Source organism: Callorhinchus milii, unplaced genomic scaffold, assembly GCF_018977255.1.
Source record: "Callorhinchus milii isolate IMCB2004 unplaced genomic scaffold, IMCB_Cmil_1.0 Scaffold19, whole genome shotgun sequence".
Taxonomy (NCBI): Eukaryota; Metazoa; Chordata; class Chondrichthyes; order Chimaeriformes; family Callorhinchidae; genus Callorhinchus; species Callorhinchus milii.
The window spans coordinates 5,949,755-5,970,358 of NW_024704760.1; the positions used below are offsets into that span (position 1 = coordinate 5,949,755).

The 20,604-nt window shown below is 43.6% G+C and overlaps 1 protein-coding gene across 3 annotated transcripts in view; it reads left to right on the plus strand.

Annotated features, from left to right (window-relative positions):
* LOC103179117 overlaps positions 1–18,875 on the plus strand; it is a 20,036-nt gene extending 1,161 nt beyond the window's left edge. Inside the window, exons 2-6 of one of the 3 annotated variants that reach the window (XM_042342276.1) lie at positions 175–351; positions 3,859–3,945; positions 14,509–14,559; positions 17,694–17,783; positions 18,083–18,875. In XM_042342276.1, the coding sequence (XP_042198210.1) occupies positions 250–351; positions 3,859–3,945; positions 14,509–14,559; positions 17,694–17,783; positions 18,083–18,511 (759 nt within the window). In that variant the 5' untranslated portion in view covers positions 175–249 and the 3' untranslated portion in view covers positions 18,512–18,875. Of the gene's footprint in view, positions 352–3,858; positions 3,946–14,508; positions 14,560–17,693; positions 17,784–18,082 lie in introns of all 3 variants that reach the window. The other 2 variants (XM_042342275.1, XM_007894224.2) reach the window with 2 other exon arrangements.
* The last annotated feature ends 1,729 nt before the right edge of the window (positions 18,876–20,604 follow it).

Sequence of the window (20,604 nt, forward strand, 5' to 3'; positions counted from 1 at the left end):
AGCTCCTGGGTTTTAAACTCAATTTGCTCTGTCCTGCAAAGTGCAGTGCAGTGCAAACCAGACAGACAGCTCAGCTTTGAGCATTGCATTGCATTGCATTGCTTTGTGTGTGTGTGTGTGTGTGTTGTGGTTTGGATTAATTGGTTTATATCTGCTTTATTTTTGTCACTGCAGCTGAGAGAGAGAGAGAGAGAGAGAGAAGGGAGAGAGAGAGAGAGAGAGAGAAAGAAGGAGAGAAAGAGAATTGCAATGAGTGATACAGGTGCAAAAGCCAACCAGCCTTCAGCAATAAAACAGGACAAGGATGCAACTCCAAGGAGAGGACGTGGGAGACCCAGGAAGGAACTTCAGGTCAGTGTTTTGTTATGATCACAGAGAAATATAGACATATATCTTTTTTTTCTCTCTCTCTCTCCCCATTTCAACCTGTGAAGCTTTGCCCTTTGCAACTCTGACCAGGCAGGTAATGCAGTAGTTTGGAACAGGTTAAACAGCCAAAACATTGTGTGTCTCTGTGTTATATATATATATATTTTTTAGAGAGAGTGAGAGGTAAAATGCACATTTCTCCTGTCGATCCATATTTTTTTGTAAAAAAATATATTTTTTTAAACCACAAAAAAAATGCAAACGTGATTTGAACCTTTCTTTTTTTTTTGCACATCTTTATCGACCTGATTCGTTCTGCAAAACCAAACTGGGATTGTGTGTGTGTGTGTGTGTGTGTCTCTGGGAGAGAGAGAGAGAGAGAGAGAGTGGGGGAGGGGAGAGAGAGAGAGAGAGAGAGACAGAAAATATGACTTTGGTTTATTTTGTCCAAAAAAAAATACCAGTTATAATTGGAGGGAATGGAGAAAAAATAGCACAAAGAGGCAGTTATTGAATAATTGATCAGACCCACACATTGCTCTCCTCACCCCTCCAGGAAAGAAAGGTGTCCCCTCTCCCTCTTGTGCAGAAACTGCTTTGAAAGCTTCTTTTTCCACTCCACCCATTCCCCTTGTTTTTATTTTATTTGCAAACCAACCCCCCACCCCCCCCCTTCCCACAAATTCTTTTAATTGCAAAAAAAATCTGTAACACACATCCACCCCATCAAAAAAAAAACAGCACTATTATTATTTGGTGCATAAAAAAACTGGTGTGGGTGGTAGAGTTGGGGGGTGGGGTGGGTGGGGGGGGAAAGAATATATAGTTAAACCTTTTCCCCAAAGCTTTGCAATTGCAATTGCATTTGCATTTCTCCCCCTCTCTCCCTCTCTCCTTCCTCCTCTCTCTCTCTCTCTGAGTCGTCTCTTTAAATTGCAATGTTACTTTTTCAGCACCAGAGTGAGATGAGACCTTTAACCCATTGTGAACCGGTAGTCCCTCTCCCCCTGCCTGAGCCCATTGGGCCAGTGTTGGGACAGGCTGGCTGCTGAGTGCATGCCTGAGATGTCAGTCAATGGTGAGGAACCTCTCTCCCAGTCAGTTGCATGTTCCCCTCCCTCCCCATGTCCCTGGGAAAAACGTCAGTGTGTTGCTCATGGCTGCAGCCCAAACAGGATTTCAAAAGGGAATGAGTAGGAGGAGGAGGAGGAGACACACACACACACACACAGTGTTACTACACAGGACCGCGTTAGCCAAGGGAATTGTTGTCCTGATTCTAATTTATGCTTCCTCTCTCGCTCTCCCTCCGTCCGTCCGTCCGTCCGACCACCACTCGTCATCGTAATAATCCTTGCGTTTCACCCACCAAAGCGGACGGTCGGTTCACTTTGACGGGTATCCCCGTGAAGGGCTTTGAGACGTCTCGAAGACGTGTGAGAGACGTGCGGTATGTCAGGTGCAAGGGCTGCTGCCGTCGTGGTGGCGGTGGTGGTCGTTTGACGCAGCGCCTTTTCACGTCTTCGAGACGTCCTCAAAGCGCTTCACGGAATACGCTGTTAAAGTGAATCGGCTTTATATCTTGTGGGCAAAACGCGGCAGCCGATTGCGCACGGCAGCGTCCCACGATCGAGTGACCGAATTATTATTTTCTTTGGAAGGGATTATTACCCCAGGAAGGCGATCGGCCAATTGACTTAACAACCGCTTTCCTACTTAAACGCTAGGTAAACAGAGGCGAGTGGATTAAGGAAACTTGATGGCTTGTTTGTGGGACAAGACTGTGCACGAGTTGGCTGCCGTGTTTCGCCCACAAAAATACACACAACTTACAGTATATCCTGTAAGTTCGATTGACTGTGCATTTTCTGGGTGAAGATACGATCAGGTGCTATATCGGATGCAAGGTTGCGAGCCGAACCCGGCATTCATGTCATGAATAAAATCCTTACCTTTTAAGTTTTTTAAAATATTTTAAACTCGTACAACAACAACAAGATTCCATTTATTGAGCGCCTTTCGCGTTCGGGAGGACGTCCCAAAAGGGCTGGACAGTTGGGTCAGGACCCGAGCAGTGGGGAGATGGTCAGGGGGAGGGGAGGGAGGGATTGGTCACGAACAACAACAGTGTAATTTATATAACATCCTTCGTTCGGGGTAGAGTCTCTGAGCACTTAAAATACACTTGTAGACGAAATCCTGAGAAATACACGGCTACAGTTTAGAGTTTGCTTTTCAAGATGATTAAAATAATTGACAACCTTGTTAATCATTTACGTCCACATTATGAGACACTGTATCGCGAACAGGAAAGAGGCGGTGGGGCGTGTGGGGAGAGGAGAAACAGTTTAGTTGATTCATTTTCTTTAAAAAGCAACATATACAGGGTTTTGGGTATCTAGTTTGCATTTTAGAAATTTCCAGACAGCACGGACAAGATTGTCTGTAAAGGTGACAGCCCCGGTTTTTGGGGAGGCTTTGTAGCAAACGCATTTCCTGGAATAGTCTACGCTCTTAAACCTCAGCTGACGATGATAATAATAATAATAATAATAATAATAATAATCCTTGCATTTGATAGAGTGCTTTTCACGTCTTCTAGACGTCTCGAGCGCTTCACAAAATATACTGTTAAGTGAATTGACTGTGCATTTTGTGGGCGAAACCCGGCAGCCAATTGCGCACAGCGGTGTCTCACAAACAGTCGTGGATCGTGCGACAATTATTATTTTGTTTGTTTGTTTGTTTATTTATTTATTTTGAAGGGATTATTATCCCCGGAAAGCGATTCACCGATCGACTTAACAACCGGGTTCCTGCTTACTGCTAGGTAACAGAGGCGTGTGCGTGTAGAGTAAGGAAACTTGCCTAAGGTTTCGCCCCGCCCGGGAATCAAACCCAAGTCCTCTCGCTTGCGAGGCGAGCTCTCTAACCAATACGCTACAGGACTCTTCCGTGAACTTGTCATTTGTCCTTCTGTATGAAAGTTCCCACCACTCCAGTCGATGACTGCGATATACCTTTAACAGCTTTGACTCAAAAGTCCCACGCGAAAGAAAGAAAAGTGGGTATATAAATGCAAATGTTGTTTTTGTCTGACGTGTACCTACGTCCATTAAACCTGGTGAAATATTCTGCGTGCCGCTTTACCCAACTCTCTTTCCCTTTCATTTTTCTTCGCTCTTTGCGTTTCACAAAGTGGGAAAAAGGAAGAGGGACTCGGTCAAGTTTGACCGGGGAGGAGAAGTTAACGGTGGCTGAAGGGAGAAGTTGGTATTAAAGGAGTGGGAGTGGCAAGAAAATGATTTCCATGGAGGGAGGTTAACGGAGAAGGGGAAAACGAGCAGTTTGGGTCAGGAGAGGAGTTTGGGACTGTACAATCTTCATACAATTTGCGGCAATTGCTGGCTTGATTGTACGGGTTCGGAAGCCATTTCTTTAGATCTGCCGGTAGTTAATGTTGTACCCCTTTCTTTTTCCCTTCTCTAGGAGGAACCAGCTGGTGCTCTCACTCCGAAGCGACCTCGAGGAAGACCAAAAGGAAGCAAAAACAAATCGACTTCAAAGTCTGGCAGGGTAGGTGCTTCCAGCCCAGAACCCTATATTTACTGTTGCAAGCCACCTGTCCTTGTGAAACATTTGATCGAGCAGATTGCAGGCTCTGCGTTAGAACTCTGCGAGAGGAACGTGCGTGTATCATAACCGCTTCATTTCAAAGTGCGCGTGGTTGCCATACTTGCGCGGTTGAATGCGTCGTTTTCTCGATGGACGGCCGCGCTCACTTTGCAGGAGAAGTGGTGACAAACCCAATCGTATAAAGTTAGTCTCTCTACAAGGCCATTCGTATTCCTTTGGCCATTCGTTGTCATTACGCCTGATAATAATCCCTCAAGAAAAAAAACCAACAATAAAATTGATCGCTTCAATCCATGAGTGTTTGTGGGACGCTGCTGTGCGCAATTGGCTGCCGCGTTTCGCCCACAAATATACAGTCAGTTCATTTTACGATCTATTCTGTGAAGCGCTTTGCGACGTCTCGAAGAAGTGAAAAGCGCTCCCATCAAATGCAATGATGATTATTATTATTATTATTTGATGCTAGAAAGTGGATTAAGAATGGGATTGAAACCAGAGAAACCAGGTTCTCTTCCCCCGACACTTTAGTGGCAAAACAAACCTGAGAATGAATCGTGGAGACAGTCCTACCCGTCTGCTTCCTCTGCTTCGCGAGTATTTTCCTACTCCGTGTCCCCCGCTCAGCCTGCTCCATCATCGGCGGTCAGGCTTTCTGCCCCCACCCGCTGGAACTCTATCCCTTCCGCCCCGCTCCCTCCCTTGCCTGTCTTGAGACCTACCTCTTTGACCCTTCCATCTTCCTGCCTCCACTCCCTTTGCTCTCCATCCCTCTCGACTCCAACCCCCAACTCAGGTTGCAAACCCTTCACTGTCCAACGCCTTGGGACATCCTCCCGATGTGAAATGGCGTTATATAAATACAATTTGTGGTTGTTGTCTGTCAAGACTACTATGTAAATTGCTCCTTTTCAAGTGCGTGCAAACACGAGCCTCTCTCTCTCTCTCTCTCTCTCTCGCTCTCTCAAAGATAAATTAATCTGACTACTAAAATCCATGAAGTGTTTGTGAATTCCAACTTTGATCAGGTTAATCCTATTAAAGTTTTTTTTTTGGATTGATTTAAGATCACTGATTCAAAGGTACATTTAGATATCAGAACCGTGAGAGATTTTAATATAGTCAGGCAGTGTGCTGCGGTGTTAACAATATTTTTGTGTAGCAAGTTCACCAGCATAATCCAAAGTGCTTGCCAACAAATCCTAAAGTCATTACAATTGACAGTGATTACCTGAGAAGATTCTTTGTGAATATCGATGTGTATAGGCGCTGTAAAATGACACTTATCTACATTCCTGCGTATCCAGTTGATCGGGATGTGATTTAGCTGCATAGCATTCCCAGTAACCGAGCACAGTTTTTTTGCATTTGCACAACTGGATGTATTTTGCTGGTAGCAATACTTTTATATACTTTTATACTGTGTAGGGATAGAGTCCGGTAAAGTGATGGGGGGAAAAAAAGTCATAGAAAGATTTGGGGAGAGAAGAGTGAGGGAGGTTAATAACAATCCTTGCATTTGATGTAGAACCTTATCACATCTTCGAGACGTCTCAAGGCGCTTCACGGAATATACTGTAAAGTGATATTGACTGTATATCTAGGGGGGGGGGAAAGGCAGATTGTGTGAGAGAAAGAAAGAAAAAGCTGGAGAGAAAGCGAACAGCTGGCACAGTGTGGTTATATACTGCGAGTATAACTTCTGTATTTATATTCTGCGTGGTGACTAATTATCCCCCAGTTTGCTTATCTGCAACGGAGCTGGTCCCAATTAATGCGGGCAATTGCCTGTCTGGCGTTGTGTATTTGGGAGGATTAGAAGACCAACCACACTCACGATCTGTGAATGAGTCGACGTAGTTAAATAAAGTAGTTGTTTCCACGTCCTGGATTCATCTGAGTTTGCTTATGCATCACTGACCTTGTTTTCTCAATCAAGTACAGAGTGACCTTGTTGTAAAGTGCCCATTCCAGCACTTGTACACAATAGCATCACTGTGTTGGTAAACTGGATCTGCGCTATATCAGAAGTGCGGCAAACCCGGCTTCCCGTGGAGCTTGTCAGATCAACCTGACATCACTTCCTGCATGTCGGGCGCAGGAAGCACCCTCGATGTCCCTTTACTCACGTGGAGTTCTGCAGCTCAGTGGTTACAGCACTCGCCTCGCAAGCGAGAAGACCTGGGTTCGAATCCCGGACAGGGCGAAACGCTGGGCAAGTTTCCTTACTCCACACTTCTCTGTTTGTCCTGCAGTACGCAGGAACACGGTTGTTAGTCGATTAGTGGATTTCTTTTCCAGGGGTAATAATTCCTTCAAAAAAAAATTATTGGTCCTGCAACTAATTGTAGGACACTGCGCGATTGACTGCCACGTTTTACCCATAAAATATACAGTCAATTCACTTTACGGTATATTCTTTGAGGAGTCTCGAAGACGTGATAAGGCGCTATATCAAATGCAAGGATTATTATTATTATTAGGATTATTATTTACTGCTGAGTTTATGGACACAGACCACTGGTTGTGATGGGTTTCTTCTGTAGTTCAACATGTGCCAAGGCATCCTGGTGTTTAACCCTTACAGAACATATTCAAATTACAATGGGGAAAATTGCAAAAGAAAATCATCAGGAAATTTAGCTTATATCTCAACCTTTGATACCCTTATTTATCAACATACAGTGTTCGAGACTTACTGGGGACACTGCTGACAATTGTAACTGAACAACCTTAATAAATCCTGAGTTTGGCTCCATTTAATTACTTCCAATATTGCATTTATCACTTCCCAACTTCCTGTATGCCAAGTTAAAGGCCTGTGATTTAAAACAGTGTGCAATTTTCCCATGTGTGGATATTTGCCTCGAAAATTCCCGTCATTTGAATTTCCAGTATACCCTTTGCAATTTCCTCCCAACTTGAAAGGCACTCTATCACATGTAAGGATTATTATTATATTTTTAATTATTTTCGCCTCATTTGGTCTTGTAGAGTGCTTTTTTTTTTCCTGCTTGGAGCTCCCTCCCCATAGTATGGCGAAGAAATGCAATCAGTATTTTACGTTGATGTAAGGATGTGTACCCCAAATGCGACATAAACTTCATAACTCCTCACAGAGGCTAATATTCCGCAGGATTCAAACTCCCCAGCTGAACATCACGACTTGTGCTGGTTGTCGTGCTATTCCCTATTCAAATAAATATTTAATTCAGTGCTTGATTAGTAATGACGTAAGTATCCAAAAGAACACCTCACTCACCTATAACGTTCGTAACAAAGATGGACTGTACTGTATAAATGTCTCAGCCAATTGATGGTACCTTAGTTTAATCACGGCGGAGCTTTGTCTCAATATGTCCGCAAACTGCCTTTGCCTTCATTCAATCTGTGCTCTCCGATGTGCAGTTTCACACATAAAATATTGCTTCTATTTGCTGCGTTGCGCAAATCTTTGGGAGGTTCAGTTAAAGCAGGGCAAACATTGTGCTGTGGTCCTGCTTTGTGAGATATTACCGTAATCCATTTCCATGTCCCAAGTCTTTTTTTTCCAATTCCAAATCAGAAATAAATGAAAGATCCATTTCCAACAAACCTACTTATACATTCAATCTTGTTCCATTTTATTGGCGCTTTGAAGCGCTTTGCGCGAAAGGCTAGGATCCAGCACTGAACCTGAGGGTGAGCGAGAATAATAATAATAGTGCTTCAAATTAATGTAGCGCCTTATTACGTCAATGAGCCAAATCAAAACGCTTCACAGAATATACTGTAAAGTCAATTGACTGTATATTTTGCGGACTGAACAATAACAAATTGCATTTATATAGTGGCCTTCACGCAAGGCAGCATCTCGGAGCGCTTAACAGTGCTCAGCCTGACGCTGAGCCGAGAGAACAAGGAAACGTGACTGTTCACATGTCCTTATGTTCTTACGACTGCAATGTTTACAAATAAACCCATCCCGATGATCTATATTACAACTAAGCTGCCCGATTTTTTTTCTAAAAAAAAAACACAGAATCTATTTTCACTTGTCCTCACCGAAGCAATAAAGTGGATGTTTTGATGCTCTTTACCCGGCCGACTGCTTCTGTGGGGAGATTTGAAATTCATAATTGCACCTTCAATTGTCAATTTCCACTCTGATTGCGGTTCGCTGCTGAATTGCGGGATGAGGAGAGCTGGTCGTTAAGGATGCCACTGGCTGATAACCAAGTGCGTATTATTGCCCCCTCTATAACCAGATGGCTTTCTCAACAAACAGGCAGCTTAGTTGCTTAGCAATCCTACATTTATTTCAGCACAATAATGCTAGATGACGTATCAGCCATAACCTGTATCGTGATAGCATTCGGACCAAGAAAAATGCGTCTGGCCCCACGCTGGCTAGCGCAGAACATTACGTTCTCTTCTGTCAAAGTAACGCGACACAAATGAAGGAATAAGATGCAGATTTGCACGCCCCCCCCCCCCCCCCTCCGAGTGTTATTTTTTGTGAGTTTGAGTTTATTTTCAACTTGTCGGGGTTCAAATCGGCCAACGTGCCGGTGTACAGTTTCATTCATTTCCATTTTGCGCAGCGTCCACCGTCGAACCCATCCCATGAGTCATGTTTCCTTTCGTTTTTTTTTAAAAAAAATATTCCGTTGCTTTTGGTTTTGCTCTGTGTGGTCTTTGTGAATTCATAACAAGGGTGACAAATATCCTGTGAAGTAAGTCTAGGGGATCTCCTGAGGTGTCACTGACATTGTCTCCTTGTTCGTAGAGTATGAGTCAGCCTCCTTTATGCTCTAGCAAATGTTGGCAAAGGCAAGCAATAACCTACAACTGGTCAATACAATAAACTCACATTGAACCCACTGGAACAAGCTCTGTTGTTCACTAACACTTGGGGAATTCCACTGCAAGCTTAGATTGAAATTATCACTTGTGTTCGTGTTTCTCGGGCCAGTACACAGACACAGATCCAATACACCCGACCACCTGGTCATTTCTTAACCGATCAAGTACCGAGCAAAAACCGGAGTGGGGGAGAGCAAGAATAGGTATTTGACTGATAAATGTACCTTTTATTTTGGCGGCAGTCAATCGGTTTTACGAGTGTTGACGTTTTTAAAGGGTTCAAACTTTTTTCTTTTTTACCTGATTCAATTTTTAAAACCCGAACGACTTTTGCTCTTGACGTCAGATGGTGTCTCATTACTTTGTTCGCAATGGGTGAGTTTCGGGAAGCGCGGAGGTGTTTGGGGCATGGTCTAAGTTTTAAAATTCTGTAACAACAATACACTTTTAGCAATAAAGTACACGCGCAAGGATAATCATTCAATCTAGAGTGAACAGTGACAGTGAAATAAATAATTAAGCGAATTAAAATGCACATAATTTAACAGCCCAAACAATGAACAAAATATCTGGACTTTCCAAACCCAACTGCAAAACCAAACAAGCGTGTGACAGAGAGAGAGATTGCTCTTGCTTCAGAGTAATCTTACTGTATAACTGTGTATCATCTGTTAAAGTCGATGTACAACGGAAATCTTGACTTAAACATCATGTGGGTGTGTGAGTCGGATTTTTCCTTTTCTGCAACCTGCTTGTGGAAATGCATAAAGCCTCGTGGCTTCACCCCAGTGAAAGGAAAAGTTCCCAGCTGCATGTCATGTCTTAGTAGTATTCTATACCTTGACTGATATCGTACGGTGCAGTTATCGAATTGTAAGGAACCCCACAGCACTTTCTTAAGTTATCTCCTCGTGCTTTGAATAAGGTCGAAAGCATATTGTTTTCTGCTCGGAAATTGGCCATTCTCCTCACGGTTCTTTGTGGAATGCTGTGGGCGCAAATTTTCTGCTGCGTTCGACCACAAATATACAGTCGCTACAATTTCCAGTAGAATCCTGCAAATGTTTAGATGCGTTGATGACGTGATAAGGCGTTGTATCAAATGCAAGGATTCTTCTTCTTACTTTAATGTGATATAAAGCCTTCAAAAATGTAGTCACCCAATCATTTGTGTCTGCATTCTTATGTTCTTAGTCTTTCGTGGTTTGCACTTTGTTTTGCCTCTGAGGTTTTGACATGTGGTGGGAGGTGAGGAGGTGAAGGGTTGGAATCTGGACGTATTTAATATATTTATTGAAAATTGCTAGTATTGTTGCAGCACCATTCAGCTTTAAATGGCCTTTGAATATGGAACGGCCTCCCTGCGCTTCTTCGACTGTTTACTTAGGTAGAAGAGCAAAAGCTTTGATTGCAATGCAACATTCACAGTGAGTATGCCAGGGATTCCCGCGTGCTGTGCCGGTCAGTCAGACGGGCCTGTTCGGCTCTGATAGCAAACGTTTCCCCGTTCTGTACATGTAAAGAGAAGATTGCCGGCAGGAGTGGGCAGTGTGTGTTATCCACGTAGTGATATTTATCTCACTGTGATGTAGCTGAACTCGATTAGTAACCACTACGAAAGAAAAACTTCAGCGACTGACTAAATTTTCAGCAGAAAGGCAATAACAATAATAATAATAATAACAATTCTTGTATTTGGTACAACACCTTTTCACATCGGGGTTGGGTGTCTCAAAGCGCTTCACAGTATTTACTGTGAAATGGAGTGACTATATTTGTAGGCAAACGCGGCAGCACAATTACGCACAGCAGTGTTCCACAAACAGCCATGAAATGAGTGAACAATTTTTTTTTTGGGGTTGGCCAGGACACCGGGAGAAACTCCCTTCTCTTTCTGCGTAGTGTCGTGGGATCTTTAACGTCCACTTGAACAGGTAAACGGGACCTCGGTTTAACGTCTCTCGTCCGAAAGATGGCACCTCCGATAATGCAACAACCTTCCAGTGCCATCTAAGTCATTTAAGACTATGCGAGTTTAAGTCCCGACGTGGGAATTAAACCTGCAACCTTCTGACTCGAGAGCCGAGGGTGCTCAGAGGCGAGGCTGACTCTGAGCCTTGCTCACGAATGTGATGAGATGCAGAGCTTTGGGCAGAGGACCCCATATCAAATCATTTAAAATTGGATCCGATTCGATGGTTCTTAAGAAAACAAAACGAGATTTGATTTAAAAATGTTTTAAAAAAGTAAGCCCTAACGGGTGAGAACTGTTTGCCTACAAATATACCGTGACCACACTTCATAGTAAAATCTCGCGAAGCGCTTTGAGACATTTTCGCTTTGAGATGAGGCCCTCTGTCAAATGCAAGGATTATTATTATATATTGCTTTATGTTTCTAAGCCTTGTAACTACACGCAGAAAATCGACGATCTCCAAATGAAAACGTGCAGTGTACAGTTCCATTCATACTGAAGCTGCTTGACTTTTCAGAGTTGGCTACTCTAATTCGATCATCTCTGCTTTATTGCTTCGCACGTAGAGATAACTGGATAACAAGTGGGCAAGTGGCGGTGTGGTACCAGCTGTATTATTAATGTGTATCATACGAGTTCTACACCAAAGAGGAGTCCTGTATTACAATCTGATACCTCCTTGAATGGTAGTGGAAGAGTTAACGGATAGTTAGGATCGATCTCTACCAAGACAAGTTAGGGAGAGATGCAAAAGAGGTTAGCAATGAAGCCAGATTCATTCACTTGCTTTATGCTGTAGCTTTGCCTTTTTGACTCTTCTGGGCTAGACTGCGGGGTTATCATGGCATAGAGAGGTAGAGTATTGTTTTGCATTAAAAGTATTCCGAGGAATTCATTGTGTGGAAACAAAGTGCCTTTACTTGTACCGCCATCAATTATTTAACAATAGGTTTACTTCAATGCGCTGCTTCTGACAATACATTAAGCACATTAATAGTGGAGAAGGTCATTGATTTTTACGTCAATTTGCAACTTTGGTTTTGGACACTGTGCCTTTATCTTCCCTATTGAATGGCATTCGTTTTTAAAATGCGTATTCTTGCTCTCACCCACTCCGGTTTTTGCTCAGTACTTAATAAAATAATGGCACAGTTTAAAGGTGGTGGAAATTTAAATAAAGTATCAAACGTACTTGCAGGGTAAAGAATTCTATTGAATTGTATCGTACGTCTCTGCAGAGAGTATGATGGCTTCAGTTGGCACAGTCTGGCAAGTTTGCCGCAGTTTATCCAGCAAACACTGCCTTTACTTGTTTATAGCTTTGGCTTACAGGGTTAACAGAAGCTGAGTGAGAAGATCATGAACAAGTTGCATTTATATTGCGCCCCTCAAGCAGGGTAGCGTCCCAGAGCGCTTGACAGTGGTGGGGCACGGTTGAAGAGAAAGGTCTTCAGACGTGACCTGAAGAGGGGGAAGGAAAGGGGCAAGGCAGAGGGATAGAGGAAGAGTGTTCCAGAGTTTCAGCGAGTAGTGGCTGAAAGCATGGCCACTAGTGGTGAAACATGTGGGGCAAGCAGGGGGCCCAAGCCAGTCGAGGGGAGGCAGCGGGTTGCGGGTTGGGGGGTAAGCAGGTCGGAGAGATAGAGAGGTCCTAGAGGGGGCATTACGAGATTTTAAAACAAGTGTTAGCATCTTGAAATCGATCCGTTTGGCAACCTGAAGCCAGTGGAGCCTGGCTAGGAATGCAACTTGGGAGTGCCCCTCCTGTGCGCTCTCCTTAAATTGGGATTACCATACAATAAAAACATAAGTCGCTGAGCAGGTCAGGCGGCATCTATGGAGAGAGGAAAGTGAGTGAACGTTTCAGGTCGATGACCTTTCATCAGAACCTGAAACGGTAACTCACTTTCCTCTCTCCATAGGTGTTGGCGTCCGACCCGCTGAGTGTTCCCAGCGACTTCTGTTTTTATTTCAGATTTCCAACACCTGCAGTATTTTGCCTTTTGTTACCAAACGACAGGCGTATAAACCAGATACACATTTTATCTGACGTTGACTGCACTGGTGTCAAATGCACCGTTGACCAGGTTTTCGTTCTCTCGTGCAGTGCTAACCTGCCTGCCTACGCAGTAAGTGGCTAGTTGATAGGACTTCCTCTTAATCTGCACAAACTAATGCAAGCATTACATAATACTGTTCAATGAGATGATGTACAGGTAGACTTTTCACTTCACTTTCTCCTTGCTGCTTTTCCCGTTCTTTCAAATCTAAATCTGGTCGCGTGGAGTCTGTAGTGCTCAAGAATGCTTCTGTGGGCATCAGAACAGCCGTCGATCTGCTTGTACACGCAGCCAATTTGTAAGCGAGGTTGCATTTATGAATGGAGGTTGCCAGCTTCAATCTGTATTTGAGTTGGAACATTATTTGGAATATTTATATTAAAAGAAAGTAAAGCCAACTTGACGAACGTCCAGTGGAATTTCATGACTATTTGCCTCGCACCTCTGTGGTCTGAAGTCTGGCAGTAAGGGACATTCCAACTCTCTTACCAGTACGTGTGGTAAGATCTCTTGTTCATTCTTTACCAAGTTGGTAAAGCAATCTTTCTTTTTCCGTTTGCTCAAGGAAAGGCCACAAGCCATACATCAGGTACCAAGCGTCCCCTGTGACTAATGTCCCAGTCTAGGGGAGACTGGTTCTAAACGAGTAAAGCGACTGATTCAAAGTTCCCAGTCAATGAAAAATGTTTTATCATAAATCATAATTTTTTTTTACTCCTTATTGTAAACCGCCACACTTTATATTTGAATGTTATGCTCGAGCAATGCATTTGTCTTAATAATAATAATAATCCTTGCATTTGAAATAGCGCGCTATCATGTGTTTGAGACGTCTCAAAGTGCTTCACAGGATATAATGTAAGGTGTAGTGACTGTATACTTTGTGGGCGAAACGCGGCGGCCAATTGTGCACAACACAGTCTTGATTTTAATAGAAATTGAATAAAATGTACATTGAAATGAATGCATTAATTTCTCTTGCGCTCTAGGTAAACGTGCTTCTGATCATCTGTGAATTTTTTTTTGCTGGTTTGTGTGTTTGTCGATGGGGGCTATTGATGTAAAGGACTTGGACCTTTCTATGTTGCGAAATCATTGGTTTTAATGAAGCCTCTCCTTTTAGGGGGGAAAAAAAAGAGTGTTTGAAGACTGGTCTGCAGAGCCTTTGTAAATATAGATTAATTGCTGTAGGATAGGTCAAACCCATGGTGTAAAGTTCTCCCAGTCTATAAACCTACCGGATTGCTACCTCAGTGAGTGTACTCAATTTCTGTCTGATTTTTGGTGGAGTGCACCTGCTTTCTTGAAATGTTAGTCACTATCAAAATACACAGTCATTACACTTTACATCATACTCTGTGAAGCGCTTTGAGACGTCTCGAAGATGTGATAATATAATAATAATAAGGCGCTATATCGAATGCAAGGATTATTATCCCATTCGTTGATCATAGAGGAGTAATGCAGTGTGTTGAATTATTTTATTGTTAAGATACCTGGATAGATGGACAGCCCTCTGGATAGACACAAAGTAGAAGGTGATTAGAGACTGATGTCTGAACTAAAAGCTGACTCGAGCTCTTTTTTTTATATAAAAATAGTTTTCTTTATTTCCTTCCATTTCAGAAATCCAGCAGCATTGGAGGAGGGACGCCCAGGGGTCGACCAAAAAAACTGGTAGGCTGAATATTTTGGTGAATATTGTATACCGCGTGGCGCTGGGTCAAAGCATGGCTCACCTGAATTGAAACGAGCGAGTGTAATTTTGCCAATTGTGACCTCAAGAAAATTCACAATGGTGTGTGCGTGTGAGTGCTGGTGGGATGGGGGAGAGCAAGAGAGTTGGTTGTGAGATGACACAATGATTATTGCGTAATGAAAGGATCAATATAATGTGTAATTGCATGATTCTCGCTGAGATAGAGTAACATTTTACTCTCGCACTGAGATCCGCAGCCATTTATTTTGGCAATCCATTTGGGAGTCCAATTGACCCAGCACTAAACCTGTACAGTGTTTGTCTGTGTAATACTGTGTACTAATTCTCGCCCGAAGTGTTACGAAACTAATGTTCAGACGTGATGTTCATCAAACGAGACTGGAGACAGAGCATTCACTACATGTAAAATTCTGTTTCACTTTTAGTTCGTCTCTGTGGAATGCATTTTTTACAGTGTTTGCACTAAAACCCTTCCTGGGCTTGAATCCCAAATTCAGATTGCTAGATGTTCATCCTGTTGTTCATGAGACTTGGGTGACGCTTCTTAAGTGCTTGTGTAATGATGTTCAATTTGCAGTCAATTTTATTTTGCACGAAAGGTTCCGTAAAAGTACAAACTATTGTATTTTGATTTTTTTACTTAAAAAAAAGTGACTTTCACCTCATTGTTGCAATTTCCTGTAAATTTCAATTTGTTTTGTTTTGAGGATTACAGATGAGTGTGCCTGGTTGATGAATTATTTCTTAAACTGAGTAAAATAACCCATTTCTGGAGGGGATTATTACTCGGAGGTTCCAATATAAGATGCACTTTCACTGATTTTTAGTTTTATGATTTTTTTTAAAGTAAATGATTGATTAACGCTTTTCCAAGTGCAGCAACAGAGCTGTCGAGATCTGATTTAAGCTGACTTTGTGAGCAAAGCTGTATTGCGCGTTACGTGGCTCAAATCAGTTGTATCTTTTTTTGTGATCATTATGAATAAGTGCCCCTCAGTGACCGTAATGAAAACAATTCACTGAAAGGATCAACTGAGCAGCTCGCCGCAAACGGTGGTGTGTGTGGCTTTGCTTCGTGTTGCTTTTGATATTTCTAGGCTTTCCTCGGCTATAGGTTCCCAAACCATTTCACGTCTCCTATCTTAAAGAGGCTGGCTCGGCGATATGTTTTCATATCTGTTTGCGCCCACAAAACATACAGTCGATTCACTTTCGAGTATATTCTGTGAAGCGCTTTGAGACGTCTCGGAGACGCGATGAGGCGCTATATCAAATAGCAGGGGCGCACAGTGGAATAAACTGTGCACCCCATTGAAAGCTCGTTACTGTTTCTCTCACCAGAAAAGTGGTTGAGTCAGCGGTCAAGTCGAATGAATGACGCTGTTAGCCATTGGTTCACAGCTGTAACTTGAACGCTGTGTTCGTTTATTTATATATATATATATATATAATATATGTATATTATGTGGGGAACAGTAATTTGAAAAATTAGCGTTACGAAATCTGCATTCTAGAAACTTCCAGGTGCGGTCGGTATTGATCTTGGTGAAGTGGGGTGGAGCAGATAGATTCTTGACTGGTTTTGTTGCCTGTGTCTTGCGTGCCGAGAGGTGGATTGCAAGAAAGAGAAAACACAGCATTGCCTTATTGAGCCGCACTCGTGCAGGCCACATGTTTACACGCTCGTAATTATAATGTTAAAAATATAGATCTGGAGACCGAGCAGACGAAAGAGCGCAAAATGTAAAATTAACCAGCGCCTTTTATTGATCAAATTCTACTTTTCTTTCTTAAAAAAAGAAACACACAAAATAAGATAGGAGCTTAAGCTGCAGACTAGCTGCATGACTGCAGATCGGGTTCCCAGTAGGACTCGTGCTATGTGCTACAAGAGTTAATTGAAGCAGTATGGAAACTCGCGAAAAAAAATGTAACCGAGATAGCGGAGGCCAAAAGCGTACGAGGCTGAAACTCTTAACCCCAATCCTCAGGAGTCTCGCCAAATGTGGCAGCCAAATGAAATCTTTCAGGAGTCTGGACTTGTGGACAAGAAAAAAATAAAGACGTTTCCAACTTTGTTTTACACAGTCCAGTATCAAAAGGCAATATGTGTATGATTGCGTCTCTTGTTAAGATATTCTGATAACTGGAACTCTGGAGCCCTCGGTTAAAAGTTTGGAGCGAGCAGTTGACTTGTTCATTGCTCAAAAATAGTTTGCCATTCCAGAACCCCTTTAATAAAGTGATTAGTTTATAATCGCCTTAACGCCTGCCTGCATGCTTTATTCATTTAATTTTCTTCTCGGGGATATTTGTGACCTGTTGCTATTTTGCTTCCAGAGCTCTGCAACAGTATATAAAACAAACACACAGCTTTTGTAAGGATGGAACAACCCAATCCTAAATGCTCTTCGAATCTGTGTGCGCCAAAAAAATAAAACCAATACTGGCTTTATAGCTCCCTTGGTAAAGTTACTGGCTGGCACGAAACTGAGCCACACACACACTCACAGAACCGGTCGCTCCTAGGTTTGCCCTCCAATCTGTGCTGAGTTTGTTGATCTTAGCATGTGCCTTTGGGCTATGGAGGCAATAAGTAAACCAGGTTCTTGAGCGATATCTGTTGACTTCTTCCAACACCCCCCAACCCATTCCTGTCGGAATGTGCGTAATTGTAGACGGTAATTCCCTCTTAAATCAAATAGAAAGACGGGCATGAGGTGGGGTGGGGGGAGGGAGGGGGGCTAATGGAACCATGATTCCCCCTCACCCCCACCCACAGAAAAGTAAAGGCTTCTCGGAGGAGTTTGGTTTCCCTTTCTTTCCCCCAATCCCCACCCTGCCACCACCCCTCACCCTACAAACCAAGAAGACCTGAAAGAGGCAAACTTACAGATTGGGGGGGTGGGGTTCACAAGTCACTTAGAGAGCAAGATCGAGCCCTGAGCGCAGACAGGTTTGTGGGACTATCTCCCACAACTCACCCTCCCAAACCCACCCCTTCCCTAATCAATTCGCCAGAGCAGGTTACGGAACTAGAGGAACCTATTGCTCAGATCCCCCTGATTGGAACTCTTCAAATGGGTGGCAGGAATATGGCACCGTCTCCTCGTTGGGGCCAGCAGCAACGCCCTGGGACACCTCACACCATTCCCCCAGGAGCGGCATCACCAGCCCCTTGGTAGGTTCCACTCTTATTCCGCCTTTCTTAACATTCTGTTACTTTTGCAGCTGTCACGTGGGTTTCCGTACGTTCGTGTGATAACAGGCGCCGCACCAGTCGCTAGTCAAACCTAAAAGCTTTTAAGAAATGTGTCCACTAAGACAATGTTCCTATGTTCCTCTTCAATCAAGTACATGGGTCGCCTTCTGGTCTCTCTTTTGCCCCCTCACCCCCCCACCCCCCCCCTTTCCTTCCCCCCCACCTCCTCCCCCGCAGGCGACTGACTCGAGGGTTAATTTGGATTTTCTTCCCAACAGATGACTCTGTCGAAACTGCGGTCGCTCACCGCCAAGCCTTTGCGGAAGAAGATGAAATTCCGTAACCGCGTCTGTGGAGCGCTCCACTCGAACGCCCCCGGCCTGCAGACGAGCATTGGGCGAGGGAGGAGGCTGGCGGGATTGCGTGCCGCTGAAAGCGTTCTTGTGGACATGGAAGGGCAAGCCGGGGCTCTCTCTGCAGGTGGCATCAGTAGAATAGAGGGCTGCCTTCAAGAACTTCAAGTTGATGTGGCGACCGAATTGGAAGGTATTCGAGGTGCTATGATGGCTCTGGAGGACACAGTCAGTACTGCGCTGTCGGAAATCCGTCAGATCATCCAGGAAACCGTTGTCCTGTCTCAGACACCCCCGGCCCAGGAGGAGACGGAACAGGAAGAAGAGATGGAAGAAGAGACGGAACAGGAATAGGAGACGGAACAGGAAGGAACAGCTTAGGAGATGTCTTTGGACATGATGATAGAAAGAAATCTCGAGTTTCTCAGCTGGTGCTCACGAGTAGGAGGTCTGTAGGTCTGACAACCCGGCTTAGATTTCTTCCGAACTGGTTGGCTAAATTTACATTATTTCCTGAAAGATATTTGTATTGCATTTGTTCTTCCTCCCCTCCCACAGACACACTTCCAACCACTATCCAGCATGTTGATTAACCTCTGCTGTTGGATATTTACATTGTTGTATGAAATGGTATGTTAGATGTTACACCCTGGGACGTCTTTTTTTTGAACAGAACAAAAATGTTTACAGGGAGGTAGAAATAAATGTATTATCAATACGGTGTCTCCTTTTCTTTCTCCCTACCCTCTTCTCCCCCCCCCCCCCCCCCCCCCCACCATCATCACTGCAAGACGCGAGTAGTTTGCTCCCCCTCATTCCGGACTATTATTACGTGAAGGGAGTATTTACATTGTTTCTCTTATATACTTTCTGCTCTAGCGTTGTGCTGCTGCCAATCATATGTGTCTGTAATTCATTGTGCAGAATGGCAGAAATACATCAGGTGAATGTCAGGCTCGCGCCCCTAACTTTGATGGTGCTTTAGACTCCGCAGTGATGGGCACAGACTGCAGAGAGATAGTTTTAAGAGACCAACATTAGTCTAGTGTTGGCCGTATGTTTGATGGTGCCAAACTTGGCGCCGTCATCGGCAAGTGACGAACAGGGTTTAAAGGGTAATTCCTGCCCTCTGTTAGCATAGAGAAATGGGTGGATTGCACCAAGCTAGTCAGCTGCAAGCAAGTTCAGTTGAATTTATGTCGTAATGATGATCCTTGCATTTAATATTGCTCCTATAACTTCACAGGTAATTGGTATCAAGAGTGGTGAATCTTAGTCAAACGTGGGAACCAATTTGTGTACAGCAATGTCCCACAAACAGGTGAGGTAAATGACCAACCTATCTGGAAGACTGATGCCCAGAACACCAGGGGAGAAATTCCTTTCTCTTCTCCAATAGTGTTATGGGAACTCAGCTTTGGAGGCAAAATGGAGTCCCTTAGCATAGTCGTTAGCACACTTGTCTTGCAAGCAAGAGGGCTCAGGTTTGATTCCCGGGAGGGGCGAAACCTTATTTTCCTTACTCCACATACCTCGGTTTGCCTGGCGGTAAGTAGGAACCCAGTTGTTAATCGATTTTGGGGGTAATAATGCCTTTTTTAAAAAAATAAGTAGTAGTCACTCAATCCACGGCAGTTTGTGGTACAATACTGTGTGCAATTGGCTACCGTGTTTCGCTCACAAAATACAGAGTCAATCCACTTTACAATATATTCTGTGAAGCGCTTTGAGGCGTCTCAATGACGTGTTAAGGTGCTATATCAAATGCAAGGATTATTATTGTTGTTTTTATTGGGGTGCAACTGTGATAAACTCCCAACTGGGTTGGACAAGGGAGGGGGGAGAAAATCAACCAAGGTTTTCACTCAGCCAATGGCTTTGTAGCTGCACTCTTCCTGTTGGAATGGACATCAGATGAGACAGGGCTGGGCTGGTCAATGGGTAGGTTTGTCCAAATTAGGAGAAAATCCTGAGAGAAGGGGGAAAAACTCTGATGAAGAGACACTTCTTGGTCTCTTTGAAATGTACAGCTTTACAGTGAAAAGAATTTGAACCGTTGGTTAATCATTATTTGGCACTTGTCCCGATTCTGGGTTGAAAAAGCAGATCCCGTTTGCTCAATACAGTCAGCGCTCCATCTCTGGCCCGCACAGGGAAACCTTGGGGTTATCTGCTCAATTAAATAGTATTTTATTGAACAATCAGTCAACTCGAAGAAAATTACACACAATCGCGTGTCATTAAGATTTTAAACTTGCTAATGGAAAACCCCACTCGCTGTCTACGAAGCCTTTCTTACCATTGCTGGAGTTGTTCCTTGATTTGTCGGTATCTAAAAGTATTATTTACCGTTCAAGACAAAAGAGTTCCTTTTGCGTGCCGGCTCCAGCATCAGCAAATGCGGGCATTTTGAAATCTAGTTCTCTTGTTCTCTCTAACAAATGGTC